The sequence below is a fragment of the Catharus ustulatus genome, chromosome 7 (assembly GCF_009819885.2).
Source record: "Catharus ustulatus isolate bCatUst1 chromosome 7, bCatUst1.pri.v2, whole genome shotgun sequence".
Classification (NCBI taxonomy): domain Eukaryota; kingdom Metazoa; phylum Chordata; class Aves; order Passeriformes; family Turdidae; genus Catharus; species Catharus ustulatus.
In genome coordinates this window covers 1,113,943-1,135,775 of record NC_046227.1, presented here as the reverse complement: position 1 = coordinate 1,135,775, position 21,833 = coordinate 1,113,943, and the positions used below count along the sequence as shown (strand labels likewise).

Genomic DNA, 21,833 nt, shown 5'->3' with positions numbered 1-21,833 from the left:
CCAGAACTGCAGGTTTGTTTTCCTCTCAGAAGCAATAAATGTTGTGAGGGTTATTCCAGGGATGCTCTTGGAGCTGGCATGGAGTGATGGAGCAGCTCTGCAGGGTTTGGGCCCCTCACCCTACAAGTGCTTCAGCTCCAAAAGGCACTAAAGCTTTCTCAAACTCTTCCCTGTGAGTGGGAGATTGTTGACCCACTTATGTTCTCGATCCTGCAAGCAGGAAAAGTTTGCTCAATTCTGAGTGTGGGAGTGATGCCCAGAGAAGCTGTGGATCCTTGGAAGTATCCTAGGCCAGGCTGGCCAAGGTTTGGAGAAACTTGGGATAGTGGAAGATGTCCCGGTCCATGGCAAGAGCTGGAATGGCATGAGCTTAAAAATTAATTCCAACCCAAACCAGCCTGTGATTCTATATAATTTGAGTTCCTGGTTTCTGGATGATGGATCAGGTTTATCCATGGAGGAATGCTTTTTTAATTGAAGCCTTTTTGGCTGCTAAGCAGCATCTGGGAACTGCAATCTCATGTTCTCCCACAACGTCTCTGATGATCCTTATGCAATTTAGGACTGAATTCCCAGCTGGGTGAAATTAGCAAAGCCAGCTCTGCACAAGTCTGAGCTCCTTCTGCTGAGAGCAACTCTTCCACAGGACCACATTAGATATAGCAGGGAGGAGGTTTTATCTGGAATGAAACCACATTATCCTATTTCCCTGCCTGTGAAAAACTATGGAAAAGGTGTAACAAAAAGGCCTGTGGATTCCTTGTCTGAGAATGAATCTCCATATTGAATCTCTTGTTCTGTCTTCCTCTCCCCTTAATCCTTTTTCTTTTCTTACTTGTTGATCAATGGGATCAATAAACTTTGTAGAACTATTTATTCTTCTCATAGGATTATGTTTCTGGGAACTAATGACCAGCCCAGGCCTTTACCCCTGTGTGTGAACAGGCAGATGACATTTCTCCCCCATGAGTCACTTTACTCTTGTTTACACGTGGCTCCTGGGCAGTATTCAAATTGAAATCAGAGAAATTCCTCTGCTGTCTGTAGAAAATGTAACTAGAAAAGAGAATGAAGAAAGGAAAAACACAGAAGATATCTCCTAGTGTGGAATGTGGTTTTTACCTAACAAGAATGTGAAGACAGAAGCTGGAAGGGATAAAATGAGGGAATGATGTCTCCACCCTTGTAGAAAATATACAAACTTGTTAGAGCTCTGAGACCTTCAGGATATGAAAGTAAAGACTTATGTTGTGTAACCAGCAAGAATTTGTCTCTTTAATCTCAATCTTGCACCATTCTGGTGAGACCTAATACAATAGATTGCCTTAGATAGACTTTTATCCAAATATTCTAGTTAATAGCATTATTCTTTGCCTTGTTTATCAGGTTTTGAGGGCTCTTCATAAGCCTGTCAAAGAGCATAAAAGAAATCTGAAAGAAGAAAGAAAAACCCCACCCCTTCAGCTAAAAGATACCGTGCAGAGATATGATGTGACCACAATTCAGAAGCATGGGAGCAATTTCCAAGGAAAGGGATTTGTGTCCTGCTTTGTGCCTGGAAAGAAATTTCCAGTGCTACCATTTTAGAGATTACATGGTGACTATCAAAATAAATTCAGATTTCTAGATTAGCTTCAACAACCCTGAAGAACAATTCTGGTAAAAGCAGATGTCAAGGAGTAGGTCGCAAAATTTATCTGAGTTCTGCATTCAAATCCACGACTGCAAGATTATTTCTTGCCATTTCAATGCAACATTTATATTTCACTCCCGCAAAGAGGAGTAACATAAGAGAGACAGCTAGTGCAGAAATAATTATCATGAAAACAGAGCTAAAGTGAATAAACTGATGCTGATGAGCTTGTAGTTAAACACAAAAGATGACTCTTGGGATTCTGATCAGATAAAACAAATATATGTCAGAGGCTGTTAAAGTGAAGTCAAAACTGGATCTGGTTGGTGGTTAATACACATTCACTGAGAACAGTAATTTCCATCTGGTAGATGTTTGGTTTTTCCAAAATCCTCGTTAAATCAAAGAAGTCTCTATCAAGGTTATTTGGTTTCACTGTTGAAAACTACTACTCAAACTGAGTTGAATTAAATCATTACCAAATATCAAGAAAAAAACCCAAAAAACAACAAAACCAAAAAACCACCAATAAGCTTTCTGCAACAAGGTAATGACTTTTCATAGAGAAATATACAATAAGAAGGCACAGGAGCATTACCTTAGGCAGCGGTTTCTCCTTAGCACAGTTGATCCCCCCAACAAAGACCATGTTGGGCATCACTGGCCTGGGGTACTCAAACACAAAGTCAAACCTCATGAGCCAAACGGCAGCAGAGTTCACAAGGTCTGTGAGGGACACATCTCTCTGAAGAACTTCTGAGGAAAGCTTAAGTGCTTCTCCATAGAAACCATTGCAGTAGTCAAGCTCCAGGAGGGAAATCAGGGTGTTCTCCACCCGCTGGAAGAAAGTCATGCGGTCCGAGTTGAAGCTGAAGAGTCTCGGGATGTAGGACAGAGGGCTTGGGCTTTGTGGGGCTGAAAAGTGCAGGTTGCAAGGGAATCCCCTCATGAAGAACACAAAGGGAAGGGAGAGATGGTGGGCGAGGATGGCCCCACACATGAAGGCAGGATCTGTCAGGATGGCATCAAAGCCGCTTTCATTGAGGAACCTCAGGGTCTCCTGGCTGCGGAACAAGTCCTTGCACTGCCCAAAGAAGGTGCTGAATACATGCACCGAGGCTTTGTACATCGCCAGCGCATTGAGGGGGAAAGGCTTCTCTGTCAGATGCACAGCAACATATTCCTGGAAAACATTATCCAGCTCTTCCAGGGGTTGCCTCACCGGATATGTGACCACCTTGTAGTTCTGCGTCGTCTCTATCTGCCAGGTCACCTCAGGAACCAGCACCACCACCTCATGCCCTCTCTGGCTCAGCTCCTCCACCACCTCCTGCATGCTCAGCCAGTGGCTTCCCACCATGGGCACCACCAGGAGCTTCCCTGCAGCCGAGAGGCTGGGCAGGAGGAGGAGGATGGAAATCCAGGCACAGCAAAACCTCAAAGCCATGTTGCTGTGGTCAGAGCAGGGACTGTAGAAGAGATTTCTCCTGCAGGTTGTAGCCTGAAGGTGCGTTGGAAAGCAACTGATGGTTGCATTTATTGTGTTGTGCTATGTGGTAATACTTTAGTTAATGATTCACAGGTTTGGATTGTGGGTGGTTTATTTTGCCTTTTCCCTCCTTTCTTGGAAAGCCAAGTTTGGCCAAGTTTGGTGGCCCTTCCACTGCTGAGTCACTGGAGTTCCTTGTTGTTCAATTAGCTCCTCAAGCTGCTACTCTGATCCCTCAGGACTCCTTATCTTTGTTCTATCTTGTGTTACACCTTGACCGGGACCCAAGCAAGCAATCTTGGTGTTAACTGCTCCCAGCCTCACAGTAAGAAATGAAAAGAGCCTCTCCATGTTGGAGACATGGATCCTCAGGTGACTCCTTCAGGGATGGAGCAGGAGACCCTCAGGACAAGGCTTAGGACTCTTCTGAGCTGGCAGGAATCTCCTCAGTGCCAGGAACACCACAAAGAGGTGCTGAGAGAGGCTGACCTCTCTCTATATAGCTGAAGTTCTCACCTTACAGAGTTGTTTGCCTGCCTGGGAAGTGTTCTTCAGGTAGTTGAAATCTCCTGCCCACCAGGAATCAGACCAGCACTAAATGTGTTTTAGCAACCACTGGAACCTCAGGTTTCAGACCTCACTCAGCAAAGGAGCAGGTTCAGCCCAGATGTGATTTCCACAGGCTCAGAGTATTTCCATGGATGCCAAAATTAAAAATAATGCACTCCAGGATATTCAGTCATGCAGCCTCTGTCCCTCAGGCAAACAACTTATCTCTATATCATGGTCAATAATGCAAAATGAACTGCATATTGTTTTCCTCAGATCTGCCTAATTAATTTTTCCTGTTTGACCAATGTCTTTAATTATTTCTACTGGGTAGGTGGCAGAGAGCATTTTTATGTCAGGATGGCTTTTCAGAAAACAAAGTTTAAACATCAGAATAGGGGGAAAAAGCTCTGAGAGAAAAGGGACTAAAACCCTCTCTAAATCTTCAATTATAAAGTGTAAAGAAAAACCATCAAAAATATAAAAAAATCTACTAAATATGTTCAGATTTTTATAAAGCACTTGGGCATTGGGAAGCTGACCAGTTTAGCAATCACCATTTTCTCAAAAAAAGAGGTGTATTCATGTATTCTGTGATGGCATCCCAGCTGTTTGCTGAAGTGGGATAAGAAGAGGTCTGGCAAGGAAATGTTCTGCCCTCCTCTCCCTCCTACTGTAGGATGAATTTTCCATCCAAACCTTCAGCATGAGGAGTGGGTGCAAAGACAATCCCAGGATGAGTGAAGTTAATCAGTACCTCAGTGTTTGTGAACTTCTCAAAGGCTCCATCGCAGGGAATTCTGGAATTTGCTGGGTTCACGGCAGGGCAAGATCAAAGTCGCTCCCTGCTTGCATAGGGACAGTGGCAAAGGTGGATTTAGGTGAAAAGTCACAAATCTTGGGGCAGGCCTGTCCAGAGCTGGGGCAGGGGTTAAAAAATCACCAGAGCTGAGGGAACTGGGGTGTTTACGGAGAAAAGGAGGCTCAGGGGGCCCCTGTTGCTCTCCATGACTCTCTGACAGGAGGTGTGGTGGGATTAGGCTGTCTTGCTGTGTCTCAAGGGAAAGGATGAGAGGAAATGGCCTCAAGTTGCTCCAGGGGAGGTTCAGAGCAGGTAGTAAGGAAAAAAGAATTCTCTGGAAGAATGGTTAAGCACTGGAATAATTTGCCCAGGGAGGTGGTGGAGTCACCATCTCTGGTAATGTCCAAGAGGAGCCTGGACGTGGTTTGGGGGTGATGATGGCAGTGCTGGCATGAGGTTGGGACTGGGTCATCCTGGAGGTCTTTTCCAAGCTTGATGGTTCTGTCACGTGCAGGCTGGGCCGTTCCAAGCTCAGGAGAGAATTATTAGGGGAGCTACAACACACTGGCCAAGGCTGGAATAATTCCATGACTGGATATCCCAAAATACCTCTTCTGAATCCATGAAAAGAGATCCCCAGCCCTCTCTAATAAATCCATGGCAGGAGATGCCAAATGCCTCTAATAAATCCAGAGATCCCAAAACCCTTCTATTAAATTAATGACAATCGATCGCCAAATCCCCTAACAGATCCATGAAAGGCAGTGCTCAAACACCTCAAATAAATCCACAACAAGAGGTCCCAAAGTCTTTTAATAAACTCATGGAAGGAGATTCCAAAACTCATCTGATAAAGCGCAATGGCTAGATATCCCAAATCCATAATAAATCCAGGAAACAAAAAACACTGTTTGTTTGAGAGGGAGTTAGTCTTTATAGAATCCCCGGATGGTTTGTGTTGGATGGGACCCTAAAGCTCATCCCGATCCACCCCCTGCAATGGGCAGGGAACACCTTCTAAAATCTCAGATTATTTCAATCCCCATCCAACCAGGCCTTAGATACTTCCAGGTGCTGGGCATCCACAGCTTCTCTGTGAAACCTGTGTCAGGAGCTCGCCATTGTCACATGGAAGAAATTCTTCCCAATATCCCATCTAACCAAGACCTCTGGCACCTCAAAGCCATTCCCCTTGAGCCATCACTTCAGGCTCTTGGAAATAGTCTCCCTCCAAGAGAGAGATAAGATACATCCCTATAAAATGCTTCATTTGGATCATGCAGGTGTGTGATTCCCACAACCTCTCCCAGCCAGCCACTGACCTGAGGTAACGGCTTCTTCTTCTCTCCACAGTGGATGCCTCCAATGAAAACCATGTTGGGCATGACAGGCATGGGATACTCAAAGACAAAGTCAATTCTCCGCAGCCAGACCGATCCATGACTTAAAAGCTCTGTCATTGTCATCGGTTTTTGGAGGATCTCTGAGGCCAGCTCTTCAAATTGAGAATAGGCGATATTGCAGATGAAGGACTCAGAAAGGGCAATCAGGAAGTTCCGCACCCTCTGGGAGAAGGTCATGTGGTCCGTGTTTTCCGAGAACATGCGTGGGACGTAGGATGGCGGGTCCGGGCCCTGAGCCGCGCGAACCTCTAAGGCACATGGGACCAGCCGCAGGAAGAAAACACTGGGGATGGAGAAGTGCAGGGCAATGATCTGCCCACAAGGAGACACAGGATCCGTGAGCAGGGCATCGAAGTGACTGTCTCCGATGTACTTCATCAGCTCTTGGTTGTACAGCAAGGACTTGCAGGAAGCATGAAAGATGACTCCACTCTGCCTGTATTCTAACAAAAGCTTCCAGAATCTCACCAGGAAAGGATCTTGGCTGAAAGATTTTGCACTAAGGGTCCGCACATGTTCTTCCACGACCTCCTTCATCAATGGTACAGGGTAGCTTTTCAGTTCATAGACATCCGCGGAATCAATCAGGATTTTGTTGTCGGGTGCGACGACCACGATTTCATGCCCTCTCTTGCTCAGCTCAACCAGCACTTTTTTCATACTGAGCCAGTGGCTGCCCTCCATGGGGATCACCAGGAGCCTCCCAGCAGCAGCCGGGCTCAAGAGGCACAATAAGGGGAGAAGCAGTGCCACAAGCATGGTGTGGGCTGTGCAGAGAGGAACCCTCGCACCTGAGAGGCCAGGGCTGCTTTTCCAGCTTTTGTAGCCGTACTCTGCCTCTGCCCTTTGGACTCTCCTCCCATTTCAGGTCATCAGTCCTTTGCAAGAAGGTCACGAACAGCAATAAATGATTAGGAACGATTAAGGGCAGTTTGGACTCCAAAGGTGGCTTGAAGTCAAGAAAGGTGTGTCACCTTCACACACACCACACTAAGGCTACTGGCTCAATACCATCTTCTTCCCTCAGCAGGACCCAGCTTTGTGGCACTTCTTGCCACCAGCCCACTACAATCAAGCTCTGATGACAAAGTGAAGGGAAAATTTGTGGAGAAAATGCAGCCACAGAGTGGATGCTAAGAAATACTGCTGACCCCACGTGGGAGAACTGTGCCTATCGAGAGAGCACTAAAAGGACGCTTTTCCATAGCTACCACTGGATGCTGAAAGAATTGTCACAGACTGAGGCAATTGAGCATTTTTAAAAGTATTTTCTTCCCTAATAAAACAGGTGCAAGTAATACAGTGAAACATAACATGCAGTAAAGATTAATATGAGAAATCAGTGTTATTACAAGTACCTAGGATTTGGGATTGCTTTTAATTTCAAGAGTCAAAAACCTGAGAAAAATTAATTTTTCTTAATGCAAATTTGCGTTTTGCTGGAAGATCAGCAGCCAGCAGAAAATCTTTCATCACTTCTCCATATAACCTTAACCTAATCCCTATTCAAGAGGATCTTTCCACATTCAGCCAGCATTAAAGACAGTGTCAGGAGGAGAAATATCCAAGTACCTCCGTAAAAAAGAACCATTTCGGTGGGAGTGAACCAGAGGATTCTGCTCGGGGGGAAACCACGCAGTCCTTTACAGGATGGTCCATGCAGACTAAGCAGGGAATTTATTGCCTACAGAAATTAATTTTTAACTTCCCAATATAGTTTTGATTTGCCTGTGATTTTGCCTATGTTTGTGGAAGGGAAGGAAAAGAAAGACGTGCTCAGGAAAACATTTGTATTTCTGTTAATGTTTAATTTTCAAAGTCTATCAGCACTAAGACCTGTCAGCACTAAATCTGTAACACCAAGGAAAGGAGTGTCATGTTGTAACAATCTTTGTGGTTAAAACCACTGATCTGGTAAACACATGGTGAGAAAATTATAAAAATACACTCAGCAGAATAAATGGAACTCTCTTCCTGAGGACATGAGACTGATGTTGAATTCTCACTCCCTTAGAAGCAGCTGAAACTGTACCTCTTACAAAGATGTCACAGTCACTAGGATGCACCATGCAATCCCAAATAAGGGGAGAATAATCCTGACTGTCTTTTTTCCACCTGACACTGCAACAAAAAAGTGAACTAATGGATGGGTTCAGGGCAAACAAAGGGAGAGGAGGCCAGAATGGGGACACAAAGAAGGAGTTTTAGTCTTTGGTTGCTGTCTTGAAAACCCCTTTTGTGTATTGTGAGCAAGACGAAATCTAGGAGAAGGTGTGACACCATCAATTAATCCCATTACAGGAATGTTTTCTCTTTGTAAAAGGAAAAGCAATGCCAGAGCAAAGCCTTTTGGATGGTGCTAAAGAAGTCCTCATGATGAAAAACTATCATCAGCATAAAAGTTTTTCCATTCTGGTCATAAATGGTGGTGGGACTCCCAGCATCCTCAGTCAGGAGAAACACATTCTTACAGCCTGAGGCAAAGGGATTTGACTCGTGACACACAAAGGGTGCTGTTTCTACACTGAGTAGCTCCACTCTGTCACACTGGACATGGAGAAAACACCCTTAGACATGCAAAACCAATTTCTGGAGACGGGCAATGCAGGAGAGGTGAGAGACAGCACAGACTGAAAGCAGAAGGCTGAACAGATTCACAAATAATTCTCAGGAAATGCAGGAAATCTGGACGCAAAGAATTTAGTGCAAGTGCTGTGACAAGAGCCGACCAAATGAACTTAGAACTTGCAGCTTGGTGTGTTTTCCACTCTGGACTCAACCAGATTTTCAATGACAATTCGTATGGCTGAAAACAGCCAAATCAAGTTAATTTTCCTTTACTAGAACAGAAAAGGCCTCTTGATAGGATGGCCACACTTTCTTGTGGACTCCACAGACTTTCTAATATTTGTACCAGACCATCAGGGCAAAAACTGTGGGAAAAGGGAGTCAACAACAGGAAGGGCAAGAGAAATTAGAGATAAAGGGACAACAGACAAAGAATGGATGAAGTTCATAGATTATCACAGGATCAGTTGAGGTCAGATCTAAGCTGGGTATTCAGAGTGAAATAGGAGAAATTCCTCTGCTGTCTGTAGAAAATATAGCTAGAAAAGGGACTGAAGAAAGGAGAAACATAGAAGATTTTTCCATCACATGTGAAACATGTGATTTTACCTAACAAGAATGTGAAGACAGAAGCTGGAAGGGATAAAATGAGGGCAGGATGTCTCTACCCTTGCAGAAAATATACAAACTTGTTAGAGCTCTGAGGCCTTCAGGATATGAAAGTAAAGACTTATGTTGTGTAACCAGCAAGTATTTGTTTCTTTAATCTCAAACTTGCGCCACTCTCGTGAGCCCTAACATGATAGATTACCTTAGACAGAATTTTTTCCTAATATTCTAGTTAATAGCATTATTCTTTGCCTTGTTTATCAGGTTTAGAGGGCTCTTCATAAGCCTGTCAAAGAGCATAAAAGAAATCTGAAAGAAGAAAGAAAATCCCCACCCCTTCAGCTAAAAGATACTGTGCAGAGATGTTGCGTGAACACAATTCAGAAGCGTGAGAGCAATTTTCTAGGAAAGGGATTTGTGTCCTGCTTTGTGCTTGGAAAGAAATCTCCAGTGCTACCATTTTAGAGATTGCATGGTGACTATCTGTGGGAACCTAAGACATCCCTCTGGTTTCCCTGGATGGTTCAAGACCCAGGCAGGCGACTCAGGAGCCTTGGCACAGTGCCCAAAACCCCTGTGCCTTCAATTTCTCTCCCAGGCAAAAACTACCACCCTTACATGAAGAATTACAAGTCACAAAAAATAAGTAGTGTTTAAGTTAGATTATTATAAGGTGAAAAAGTAGATTTTTAAGATTGTTTATAATAAGGCTCCGGGGTCAAGATGGAGCAACTTGGGCAAGTTCTGTCCTTCTTTCTCCTTCTTCCTAGTATCCATCTTTTAGGTGATGTTGGCACTTTTAGATTGGTCTAGAACAGAACCAGATTGTACAGTGTAAGTGATAGGTACTGGAAGATAATTGTAAATAATGTTTACGTAGTTTTTAGTAAAAAAAGATATTGCCATCCCCAAGTGCAGGCAGTGTGCCTGGGGCTGACTAGCTGGAAGGACTGTGGCTAGTCAGGGAAAGAATTTTTAGATTAGATAAACCACCTCTGGAAACAACAGAAGATGTCTCCTGACTCTTTCTCCTGGCTGGAACATAGAGACTCTAAAACATACACAGGTTGTCGGCTCAGGTTCCAGAGACACCACTGGCCACAACTATCAAAAATAGATTCAGATTTCCAGATTAGCTTTAACAATGCTGCAGAACAAATCTGGTAAAAGCAGCTGCCAAGGAGTAGGTCGCAAAACTTATCTGAGTTCTGCAATCAAGTGTCTTTAACAAAATCCACGACTGCAAGATTATTTCTTGCCATTTCAATGCAATATTCATATTTTACCCCCACAAAAAGGAGTAACTTAACAAAGACAACCAGTGAGGATATAATTTTTCATGAAAATAGAAGTAAAGGAAATACACAGATGCTAATGAGCCTGGAGTAAAAAACGAAAGATGACTCTTGGGATTCTGATCAGATAAAGGAAATATATGTCAGAGGACGTTAAAATGAAAACAAAACTGGATCTGGCTGGTGCTTGATACACATTCACTGAGGACAGTAATTTCCATCTGGAAGATGAAATCCCTTTTTTGTTTGGTTTGTTCCGAAACCCTCATTAATTCAAAGAAGTCTCTATCAAGGTTATTTGATATCAGCCTGTGGAAAACAACTACCCAAAACTAGTTGAATTAAATCATTAACAAAAATTAAAAAAAAAAAACAAAAACCAAAACTAAAAAACACAGATAAACTTCCTGCAACAAGGTAATGACTTTTCATAGAGAAATATACAATAAGAAGGCACAGGAACATTACCTTAGGCAGCGGTTTCTCCTTAGCACAGTTGATCCCCCCAACAAAGACCATGTTGGGCATCACTGGCCTGGGGTACTCAAACACAAAGTCAAACCTCATGAGCCAAACGGCAGCAGAGTTCACAAGGTCTGTGAGGGACACATCTCTCTGAAGAACTTCTGAGGAAAGCTTAAGTGCTTCTCCATAGTAACCGTTGCAGTAGTCAAGCTCCAGGAGGGAAATCAGGGCATTTTCCACTCGCTGGAAAAAAGTCATGCGGTCCGAGTTGAAGCTGAAGAGTCTCGGGATGTAGGACAGAGGGCTTGGGCTCTGTGGGGCTGAAAAGTGCAGGTTGCAAGGGAATCCCCTCATGAGGAACACAAAAGGAAGGGAGAGATGGTGGGCAAGGATGGTCCCACACATGAATATAGGATCTGTCAGGATGGCATCAAAGCCGCTTTGGTTGAGGAACCTCAGGGTCTCCTGGCTGCGGAACAAGTCCTTGCACTGCCCAAAGAAGATGTTGAAAGCGTGCACTGAGGATTTGTACATCGCCAGTGCATTGAGGGGGAAAGGCTTCTCTGTCAGGTGCACGGAGATGCAATCCCAGAAGGCATTATCCAGCTCTTCCAAGGGCTGACTCACTGGGTATGTGACCACCTTGTAGTTCTGCGTCGTCTCTATCTGCCAGGTCACCTCAGGAACCAGCACCACCACCTCATGCCCTCTCTGGCTCAGCTCCTCCACCACCTCCTGCATGCTCAGCCAGTGGCTTCCCACCATGGGCACCACCAGGAGCTTCCCTGCAGCCGAGAGGCTGGGCAGGAGGAGGAGGATGGAAATCCAGGCACAGCAAAGCCTCAAAGCCATGTGGCTGTGGTCAGAGTAGGGGCTGTGGAAGAGATTTCTCCTGCAGGTTGTAGCCTGAAGGTGCTTTGGAAAGCAACTGTGGATGGATTTGTGGTGTTGTGCTATGTGGTAATGCTGCAGTTAATGATTCACAGGTTTGGATTGTAGGTGGTGTATTTTGCCTTTTGCCTCCTTTCTTGGAAAGCCAAGTTTGGTGACCCTTCCACTGCTGAGTCACTGAGTTGCTAATGAAACTGATGCAAGTAGTAGAGTAAAATATAACTTACACAAAATATTAATATGAAAAACTATTGTTTTTATTTTATTGAGGTTTTGATTTTGCTTTTATTTTCAAAAGTCAAAATCTAGAGAAGAATTAATGTTCCATAATGCAACTTGCATTTAATTCAAAGACCAGCAGAAAGCAAAAAATATTTCTTCATCACTCCATATAACTTTAACCTAACCCCCTTTCTATCAGGTATAAAATGAAGTTGCAAAAGAGCATTTCACCCTTGTACCCCAGATAACAAAGACCAACAACACCTCTCTCACTACAAATGATGAATTATTCATGGCCAATGATGGCTCTGTTCATAACCAGTATTGGGACAGTTCATAACCTCAACCCTGTGTCCAGGTCCTTCTTGGTTAAAAATGGCTGAGGGTTTAATGCTGGTGATAACCTCTCAAAAAAGTTTAGAAGTAGGTGACTATGGGAAACAATTTCCTTCTCCAAGGAATTCGGGAGCTTTTTGATTTAAATCCTTGCTGGAGCTTTAGTTCCCAAGCAGTTTCTGCACCATTCTCCCAAGCCTGGTGGGAAATCTTGGACTTTGATGTGAACTTGCCCTCCAAGAGGAGCGGCAGGTCCATCACCTACACTGATCCCATATTGGTAGTTTACAACATGGATTCGCCTAATTAAAATTGTCCAATTGCTCACAGGAAGGAGATGCACGGAAGACAGGCCATAACCTCAGACAAGGCTGCCAAATGAACATGAGAAGGTTGGCAAAAAAAGTCTAAATGGAAATTTCCAGGAAATAGCCATACACCGAAAAGGTTAAAACTTAATTAAATGATGTACAAAAGAAGAGGTGGATGGACGGAAAAAAATTTCTTTTGGGGCTCAGATATTGACAACTTGATCATAAAGTCAGATGGAAAGGAATCAATCTAGTGGATGGCTGTGGTAGAAAACAGCAAAATCTTCAGTCCCATAACCTTCACTGCAGCTGAAAGGAGAAGGGATTTATGGAAGATATCACGATCACCAGGATGTATAACACAATCCCAAATCTGAGATGAACAATCCCGATTGGCTTTTTTTCACCTGGCACTACACCAAAAATGTGAACTCATGGATGGGTAAAGGGCAAACAAAGGGAGAGGAGGCCAGTACAGGGACACAAAGAGGGAATTATGGTCTTTAGTTTCTGTCCTGAAAACCCTTTTCATGGATTGTGAGCAAGACAAAATCTAGGAGAAGGTGTGACACCTTCCTGTTGCAGTTTACTTCTTGTTACTAGAAGGTTCTGTTATTGCCCAAGTTAATGGTTTGGTCCAAATTATACCCACCCACCCACTTTGTCAATCTACCCTGAATACCCTCTCAATCCTACTTTGTGCCAACCCCCTGCTTGGAACGCCCCTTCGGAAATGCCCCAAAACTCCACATCTCATTAGTCCATGTCACCCAATTTCCCTGCCTACCGCCCTCATTGGACGATGTTTTGTGAACCCTGCCTTTTACCCCTGTCCAGAATTTCTCCAATTTGCTGATGATTTGCACCCTGCCCTTCAACCTCCCCCATATTTCAGCTGTTGCACACTCACATTTTTGTCTTTTACCTCCTAAAATGCCACAGTATTAAAGCCTCTTCTATGCAAATGACTTAAAAAGACCACTCCCTCCTCCTTGCCTCCTCAGAACACAGACCGACACCCAAAACTGCTCTGGAGAAAATGCTCTCAGGTCCTCCTGCCCCTGTGCAGGACCTAAACTTCATGTGGGGCTGTAGTGGCAAAGTGAGTGCACCTCTGGCCAATGTGTCTCTTTCCACTAATTGGATTACAGGAATGCTTTGTCTTTGTAAAAGGAAACGCAATGCCAGAGCAAAGCCTTTTGGACGGTGCTAAAGAAGAAGTCCTCACGATGAAAAACTACCATTAGCACAAAGTTTTTCCATTCTGGTCATAAATGCTGGTGGGACTCCCAGCATTCACAGTAGGGAGAAACACATCCTTACAGCCTGAGGCAAAGGGATTTGTCTCATGACACCCAAAGAGTGCTTTTACTACACTAAGTACCTTCACTCTGTCACATTGGACATGGAGGAAACACCCTTAGACGTGCAAAACCAATTTCTGGAGAGGGTCTACGCAGGACAGGTGGGAGACGGCACAGACAGAAAGCAGAAGGCTGAACAGATTCACAAATAATTCTCAGGAAATGCAGGAAATCTGGACGCAAAAAATTTAGTGCAAGTGCTTTGATAAGAGCTGACCAAATGAACTTTGCAATTGCTGCCTCGTGTGTTTTCTATTCTGGACTCGTTTGGATTTTCAATTGCAAAACCAGTTGGCTGAGAACAACCAAATCAAGTTCATTTCCCTTGACTAGAAAAGAAGGTGGCTCTTCATAGGACGGCCACACTTTCTTATGGACTCCACAGACTCTCTACTTTTTGTATCAGACCATCAGAGCATAAACTGCAGGAAAAGTGAGGCAACATCAGGAAGGGCAAGAGAAATTAGACATAAAGGGAGAACAGACAAAGAAAGGATGAAGTTCTTAGATTAGCACAGGATCAGCTGAGGTCAGATCTAAGCTGGGTCATTATTGTTGAGAAAATGGGAGAGAGCCAAGTGGTTGCTTGGAGGAAAGCCTTCCCCATTGCATACCAAAGAACATCAAGGCTTGGCTGAGCCAGGACTGCAGGTTTGTTTTCCTCTCAGAAGCAATAAATGTTGTGAGGGTTATTCCAGGGATGCTCTTGGAGCTGGCAGGGAGTGATGGAGCAGCTCTGCAGGGTTTGGGCCACTCACCCTACAAGTGCTTCAGCTCCAAAAGCACTAAAGCTTTCTCAAACTCTTCCCCTGTGAGTGGGAATGGTTGTCATGTGTGGATTTCTGAGTCACACTAAAGAAAAAGACTAGCAAACAGCTATGTCAGCACCACTAAAACTTCAGCAAAACCACCCAATATAGACACCTGGAAGTGTTGGTTTCAGCCACTGGATTTGCTCCTCTGCTGTGAGGTGAGATTGTTGACCCACTTATGTTCTCAATCCTGCAAGCAGGAAAAGTTTGCTCCTGCAAGCAGGAAAAGTTTGCTGAACTCTGAGTGTAGGAGTGATGCCCAGAGAAGCTATGGATCCTTGCAAGTATCCGAGGCCAGGCTGGACAAGGCTTGGAGAAACTTGGGATAGTGGAAGATGTCCCGGTCCATGGCAAGAGCTGGAATGGCATGAGCTTAAAAATTAATTCCAACCCAAACCAGCCTGTGATTCTATATAATTTGAGTTCCTGGTTTCTGGATGATCAGGGTTATCCATGGAGGAGTCCTTGTGTACAGTAATTTCACTATTGCAAGCCACACCTGATTATAAGCCACACTGTCGTTCGCAGTGAGGACCCGCGTGCAACAAAGTTGCCAATTAGTAACAGAATCATGGGATCGTGGGGCTTACTGGCTCATTTCGGGGCCAGGCAGGCTCGGCCTGCTCGGGACTGCAGATGGGGCCAGGTGACCCAGCTCGGTGCGGCCACTTGGCGGGGTTGCTTGGGGATGGATGCCACTGCTCCCGCCGCCACCGCCGGGCTCGCTCACCCTGACCCGACGCTGCTATGTGGTGGCATCTGGGGACAGAGCCCGCCTGCTCCCGCAGTGGTGGCGGCAGGTAGGGACGGGGCCCGCCCACTCCCGCAGCGGCGGCAGGAGGGAGGCACTGTGCCTCCATCCCACTGCCGCCACGGGTGCAAGCGGGTTCCTACCTCCCTCCTGCTTCTTCCGCAGGTGAAGGCGGGCTCCGTGCCTCCCTCCCACTGCTGCCGTGGGTGCAAGCGGGCTCCGTGCCTCCCTCCTGCCGGCACTGCGGGGCAGGGCCAGGCCAGAGCGAGTGATCTTGCGATTCTGTTACTAATTCATTACTTTGTTGCATGCGGGTCCTCGCTGCGAACAAAAGTGTGGCTTATATTCCGGCGTGGCTTATACATGGACAAAGACCTAAACATTGCCGACACCCGGACATGTGGCTTATTATCAGGTGCAGCTTGTAATTGTGAAATTACTGTATGTTTTTCCATAAAAATTACCAGCCCAGGGCTTTACACCTCTGTGTGTGTGAACAGGCAGATGTCATTTCTTCCCCCATGGCGTACTTTACTCTTGTTTACATGTGGCTCCTGGGAACTATTCAAAGTGAAATAGAAGTAATTGCTCTGCTGTCTGTAGAAAATGTACAGTAAATTCATGAATACAAGCCGTACTGAGTATAAGCCGCATCTCTGGGTATTGGCAAATATTTTGTTTGTTGTCCATAAATAAGCCGCACCTGAATATAAGCCGCTCTGTGGTTTGCAGCGAGGACCCGCGTGCAACAAAGTTGCCAAATACTAACAGAACCACGGCATGGCGGGGGGTTTACTGGCTCAACTAAGGCTGTGCAGGTTCGGCCCGCTAGGGGCTGCTGACGGGGCCAGGTGGCCCAGCCTGGCGCTGCCACTCGGGGCTGGCCGCCGCCTCTGGGTTCGCTTGCCCTGGCCCCGCTCACAGCGCGGCGCCGGCCAGGCATGGAGAGAGCGCCCCGCTTGCGCCGCAGCGCTGGTCGGGCACGGAGAGAGCGCCCTGCTCGCGCCGCGGCGCCGGCCGGGCATGAAGCACCCACTGCTCCCGCCACGGCGGCGGAGGGCGGGGGCAAAGCCCCCCCCCGCCTTCCCGAGCCACGGCAATGGCAGCGCGGGGCTCCCGTCAGCTCCCCGAGCCGCGGCAATGGTGGCGCGGGCTCCCCCCGTCTCTCCCCTGGGCTGCGGCAGAGGAGGGAAGAGAGCTCTCCCGCCTCTCTCCCCGCCCCCTGTGCTACCTGCAGGGAGCCAGGGCAACAGAGTAACACTGTAACAATCGCGGAATGCTGGCTTTTACTGGCAGGTGCTTGGCTCAGCGCCCTGGCTGGCACGTCTGGGGTTGTAAATGTCAGAAAATTATTCACATATTAGCCGCCCCCGAGTATTAGCCGCACTTCCGGGTTTCCACCAAAATTTTTGTCAAATTGCTGCGGCTTGTATTCATGAAATTACTGTAGCTAGAAAAGAGACTGAAGAAAGGAGAAATACAGAAGATTTTTCCTGCTGTGGAACTTTATTTTCACCTAACAGAGTGTGAAGACAGAAGCTGGCAGGGAAAAAATGAGGGAAGGCTTGAGAATATAAACTTTAAGTCTTATGTTGTGCAACCAGCAGTTTAAAGAATCTGCCACTTAATTTGCCACTTAAATCACAAACTAGTGCCACTCTGGTGAGCCCTAACACGATAGATTACCTTAGATATAATTTTATCCTAACATTCTAGTTAATAGCATTATTCTTTGCCTTGCTTATCAGGTTTTGAGGGCTCTTCATAAGCCTGTCAAAGAGCATAAAAGAAATCTGAAAGAAGAAAGAAAATCCCCACCCCTTCAGCTAAAAGATACTGGGCAGAGATATTGTGTGAACACAATTCAGAAGTGTGGGAGCAATTTCCTAGGAAAGAGATTTGTGTCCTGCTTTGTGCCTGGAAAGAAATCTCCAGTGCTACCATTTTAGAGATTGCATAGTTACTATTCAAATAGATTCAGATTTCCATATTATCTTTACCAGCCCTGAAGAACAATTCTGGTAAAAGCAGCTGTCAAGGAGTAGGTCTAAAATGAGTTCTGCATTCAAATCCACGACTGCAAGATTACAGTAATTTCACAATTACAAGCTGCACCTGATTATAAGCCGCATCTCCTGGTGTTGGCAACCTTTAGCTCTTTGTCCACACATAAGCCACACCTGATTATATACCTGATTATAAGCCACTCTGTCAACAGCAGTGAGGACCAGCATGCAACAAAGTTGCCAATTAGTAACAGAATCATGGGGTGGCGGGGTTTACTGGCTCGGCTCGGGGCCATGCAGGCTCGGCCCACTCGGGGCTGCCAATGGGGCCAGGTGGCCCAGCTCGGCGCAGCCACTCGGCAGCAGATGGGTATGGAGCCTCCCACCCGCTCCTGTGGCAGGCAGGACGGAGCCCCTGACCCGCTCCTGCGGCACCAGTTGCAGGCAGGTACGGAGCCCCCCGCCTGCTCCCGCAGTGGCGGTGGGATGCAGACACGTAGCTCCCTCGCCTTCCCCTCCGGCTGTGGGGCCATCAGGAGGGAGCCCCCTGCCTCCCCCCCCACGCTGCTGGCACAGATCCCGCCTCTACCCACCACACAACAGAGTAACTAATTTGTAACAATCGCACAATCCTGGGTTTTACTGGCAGGTGCTCGGCTCGGCACCTCGGCTTGCACTTCCTGGTTTTGAAATTTCAGAAATTTTTTCACATATTAGCCACATTTGAGTGTAAGCTGCCTTTCCAGGTTGGGATCAAAATTTTAGTCAAAATGGTGCGGCTTATAACAGTGAAATTACTGTACTTCTTGCCATTTCAATGCGACATTTATATTACACCCTTGCTAACAGGAGCACCTTAACCAAGACAGCCAGTGTGGAAATAATTATCATGAAAATAGAACAAAAGTGAATAAACTTAAACTTATGAGCTGGTAGTTAAATACAAAAGACGACTCTTGAGAGTCTGATCAGATAAAAGAAATACAGTAATTTCATGACTATAAGGCACACCCTTTTGACTAAAATTTTCGCCTGAACCCGGAAGTGCACCTTATAGTCCAGTGCGCCTTATATATGGGTAAAAGTTCAGAAATTTGCCAACCCGGAACTGTGAGCCGTGAGCCGCAGGGGGAACCCGGGAGGGCCGTGGGAGCCGGGTGGAGATGGAGCCGGGGCTGCCGGGTGGAGGCGAGTCCAGGGGCCCGTGGCGCCGCGGCTGCTGGGTACAGGCGAGCCCGGGGGCCCATGGCTGCAGGGTAGAAGCGGGGGCTCAGACAGCAGCCATGCGGGGGGAGCTGGGGGCGGATCCTCACTGCAAAAAAAAAGTGCACCTTATAGTCCGGTGCACCTTATATAATGTATAAAGTTGCAAAATTTGCCAACTCCCAGAGGTGCACCTTAGAGTCTGGTGAGCCTTATGGTCGTGAAATTGCAGTATATGTCCGAAACCATTAAAATGAACCTGGATCAGGCTGGTGCTTAATACACATTCACTGAGGACAGTAATTTCCATCTAAAGGATAAAATCCCATTTAAGTTTGCTTTGTTACAAAACCCTCATTAATTCAAAGAAGTCTCTATCAAGGTTATTTGATTTCAGCCTGTGGAAAACAACTACACCAACAGAGTTGAACTGAATCATTAAGAAAAATTAAAAAAAAAAAAAACATTAATAGCAATAAACTTCCTGCAACAAGTAATGACTTTTCATTGGGAAATACACTATTAGAAGGAACAGGAACATTACCTTAGGCAGTGGTTTCTTCTTAGCACAGTTGATCCCCCCAACAAAGACCATGTTGGGCATCACTGGCCTGGGGTACTCAAACACAAAGTCAAACCTCATGAGCCAAACAGCAGCGGAGTTCACAAGGTCTGTGAGGGACACATCTCTCTGCAGAACTTCTGAGGAAAGTTTAAGTGCTTCTGCATAGAGACCATTGCAATAGTCAAGTTCCAGGAGGGAAATCAGGGCGTTTTCCACTCGCTGGAAAAAAGTCATGCGGTCCGAGTTGAAGCTGAAGAGTCTCGGGATGTAGGACAGAGGGCTTGGGCTCTGTGGGGCTGAAAAGTGCAGGTTGCAAGGGAATCCCCGCATTAAGAACACAAAAGGAAGGGAGAGATGGTGGGCGAGGATGGTCCCACACATGAAGGCAGGATCTGTCAGGATGGCATCAAAGCCGCTTTGGTTGAGGAACCTCAGGGTCTCCTGGCTGCGGAACAAGTCCTTGCACTGCCCAAAGAAGGTGTTGAAAGTGTGCACTGTGGCTCTGTAGATCGCCAGCGCATTGAGGGGGAAAGGCTTCTCTGTCATGGTCACAACGACGTTTTCCCGGAAGGCATTATCCAGCTCTTCCAGGGGCTGACTCACTGGGTATGTGACCACCTTGTAGTTCTGCGTCGTCTCTAACTGCCAGGTCACCTCAGGAACCAGCACCACCACCTCATGCCCTCTCTGGCTCAGCTCCTCCACCACCTCCTGCATGCTCAGCCAGTGGCTTCCCACCATGGGCACCACCAGGAGCTTCCCTCCAGCCGAGAGGCCGGGCAGGAGGAGGAGGATGGGAATCCAGGCACAGCAAAGCCTCAAAGCCATGTGGCTGTGGTCAGAGCATGGACTGTGGAAGAGATTTCTCCTGCAGGTTGTAGCCTGAAGGTGCGTTGGAAAGCAACTGATGGGTGCATTTATTGTGTTGTGCTATGTGTTAACGCTGTAGTTAATGATTCACAGCTTTGGATTTTAGCTGGTTTATTTGAACTTTTCCCTCCTTACTTGCAAATGCAAGTTAGGTGACCCTTCCACTGCTGAGTCACTGTAGTTCCTAATGAAACTGATGCAAGTATTCAGTAAAACATAAATTATAGGAAAGATTGATATAAGTAATATAATGTCATTAATATAATTAACATAATAATATAAAATATAATTAATATAAAAAAGCACTTTTATTACAGTGATTTTTTCAAAAATCAAAACCTGACAAAATTAATTTTCCCTAATGTAATTTGCATTTTTTTAGAAGATAAGTTGCCAGCAGAAAATGTTTCCTCATCTGTCCATATAACTTTAACCTAAACCCTTATCCTATCAGGTATAAAATGAAGTTGCAAAAGACCATTTCACCCTTGTACCCCAGATAACAAAGACCAACAACACCTCTCTCACTACAAATCATGTATCATTCATGGCCAATGAGGGCTCCATTCATGGCCAATGTTGGGACAGTTCATTACCTCAACCCTGTGTCCAGGTCCTTCTTGGTTAAAAATGGCTGAGGGTTTAACGCTGGTGATAATCTCTCAAAAAAAGTTTAGAAGTAGGTGAATATGGGAAACAATTTCCTTCTCCAAGACATTCTGGAGCTTTTTGTTTTAAATGCATGTTGGAACTGTTTTTTACCACGCAATTTCCGCATGGTTCTTCCCAGGCCTGGTGGGAAGTCTTGGACTTGGCTGAGAACCAGAGAGGCCAGGGCTGTTTTGCCTCCTTTTGTAGCTGTGCTCTGCCTCTTCCCCTACCCTTTGGTCTCTTCTCTCATTTCAGGTCATCAGAGCTTAACGACAAGGTCACAGAAAGCAATAAATGATTAGGAACAATTAAGGGCAGGTTTGAACTCCAAAGGTGGCTTGAAGTCAAGAAAGGTGTGTCACCTTCACACACACCACACTAAGGTTATTGGTTCAATGCCACCTTCCTTCCTCAGCAGGACCCAGCTTTGTGGCACTTCTTGCCACCAGCCTACCACGCCCAAGCTCTGATGACAAAATGCAGGGAAAATTCGTGAAGAAAATGCAGCCACAGAGTGGCTGCTTAGAAACACTGCTGACCCCACATGGGAGAACTCTGCCTATCAAGAGAGCACTAAAAGGATGGTTTTCCATCATTGTCACAGGAGGCTGAAAGACTTGTCACAGACTGAAGTAATTTAGCATTTTCCAAAGCATTTTATTTCCAAATGAAACCGCAGCAAGTAATAGAGTGAGACATAACTTACAGTAAAGATTAAAAAGAGAAATCAGTGTTTTTGCAGTACCTGGCGTATGAATTTTGAACCTATTTTCAAAAATCAAAACCCTGAGACAAATTTGTCTTTCCTTAAATGAAAGTTGCATTTTTTGGAAGATCAGCAGCCAGCAGAAAATATTTCCTCATCTCTCCATATAACTTTAACCTGACCTCTTACCATATCAAGTATAAAATGAAGTTGCAAAAGACCATTTCACCCTTGTACCCCAGATAACAAAGACCAACAACACCTCTCTCACTACAAATCATGTATCATTCACAGATAGTGTGGGTTCCATTCATGGCCAATGTTGGGCCAGT

General features: G+C 45.7%; 4 protein-coding genes across 4 annotated transcripts; all 4 read right to left on the bottom strand.

Annotated features, from left to right (window-relative positions):
- Positions 1 to 1,363: 1,363 nt before the first annotated feature.
- LOC116998671 (UDP-glucuronosyltransferase 1-6-like) lies at positions 1,364 to 3,080 on the bottom strand. The gene is made up of 2 exons (XM_033064675.1): positions 2,232 to 3,080; positions 1,364 to 1,408 (listed from the first exon to the last, which is right to left on the bottom strand). Exons 1-2 carry the CDS (start codon positions 3,078 to 3,080, stop codon positions 1,364 to 1,366), a joined length of 894 nt encoding a protein of 297 aa, XP_032920566.1.
- Positions 3,081 to 4,487: 1,407 nt separating this feature from the next.
- On the bottom strand, positions 4,488 to 6,739 carry LOC116998670 (UDP-glucuronosyltransferase 1A1-like). The gene is made up of 3 exons (XM_033064674.1): positions 6,712 to 6,739; positions 5,796 to 6,625; positions 4,488 to 4,580 (listed from the first exon to the last, which is right to left on the bottom strand). Exons 1-3 carry the CDS (start codon positions 6,737 to 6,739, stop codon positions 4,488 to 4,490), a joined length of 951 nt encoding a protein of 316 aa, XP_032920565.1.
- A 2,555-nt stretch (positions 6,740 to 9,294) lies between these two features.
- LOC116998669 (UDP-glucuronosyltransferase 1-6-like) lies at positions 9,295 to 11,665 on the bottom strand. Its single transcript, XM_033064673.1, has 2 exons — positions 10,817 to 11,665; positions 9,295 to 9,339 (listed from the first exon to the last, which is right to left on the bottom strand). Exons 1-2 carry the CDS (start codon positions 11,663 to 11,665, stop codon positions 9,295 to 9,297), a joined length of 894 nt encoding a protein of 297 aa, XP_032920564.1.
- A 5,560-nt stretch (positions 11,666 to 17,225) lies between these two features.
- On the bottom strand, positions 17,226 to 20,102 carry LOC116998665 (UDP-glucuronosyltransferase 1-6-like). The gene is made up of 4 exons (XM_033064665.1): positions 19,254 to 20,102; positions 18,609 to 18,755; positions 17,893 to 18,027; positions 17,226 to 17,270 (listed from the first exon to the last, which is right to left on the bottom strand). Exons 1-4 carry the CDS (start codon positions 20,100 to 20,102, stop codon positions 17,226 to 17,228), a joined length of 1,176 nt encoding a protein of 391 aa, XP_032920556.1.
- Positions 20,103 to 21,833: the final 1,731 nt, after the last annotated feature.

Excerpts from the sequence above, each read along its gene's own strand:
- LOC116998670 (XM_033064674.1), bottom strand. The coding sequence starts at position 6,739 with ATGGGAGGAGAGTCCAAAGGGCAGAGGC. Across the intron at positions 6,626-6,711 it reads AGAGTCCAAAGGGCAGAGGC|CACTGCTTCTCCCCTTATTG; the intron begins AGAGTACGGCTA and ends CCATGCTTGTGG. Across the intron at positions 4,581-5,795 it reads AGAAGAAGCCGTTACCTCAG|GCCTGCCCCAAGATTTGTGA; the intron begins GTCAGTGGCTGG and ends AGCTCTGGACAG.
- LOC116998669 (XM_033064673.1), bottom strand. The coding sequence starts at position 11,665 with ATGGCTTTGAGGCTTTGCTGTGCCTGGATTTCCATCCTCCTCCTCCTG. Across the intron at positions 9,340-10,816 it reads AGGAGAAACCGCTGCCTAAG|GCTTATGAAGAGCCCTCTAA; the intron begins GTAATGTTCCTG and ends GCTCTTTGACAG.
- LOC116998671 (XM_033064675.1), bottom strand. The coding sequence starts at position 3,080 with ATGGCTTTGAGGTTTTGCTGTGCCTGGATTTCCATCCTCCTCCTCCTG. Across the intron at positions 1,409-2,231 it reads AGGAGAAACCGCTGCCTAAG|GCTTATGAAGAGCCCTCAAA; the intron begins GTAATGCTCCTG and ends GCTCTTTGACAG.
- LOC116998665 (XM_033064665.1), bottom strand. The coding sequence starts at position 20,102 with ATGGCTTTGAGGCTTTGCTGTGCCTGGATTCCCATCCTCCTCCTCCTG. Across the intron at positions 18,756-19,253 it reads AGAAGAAACCACTGCCTAAG|CCATGGGCCCCCGGGCTCGC; the intron begins GTAATGTTCCTG and ends TCTACCCTGCAG. Across the intron at positions 18,028-18,608 it reads CTCACGGCTCACAGTTCCGG|CCGGAGGGGAAGGCGAGGGA; the intron begins GTTGGCAAATTT and ends ATGGCCCCACAG.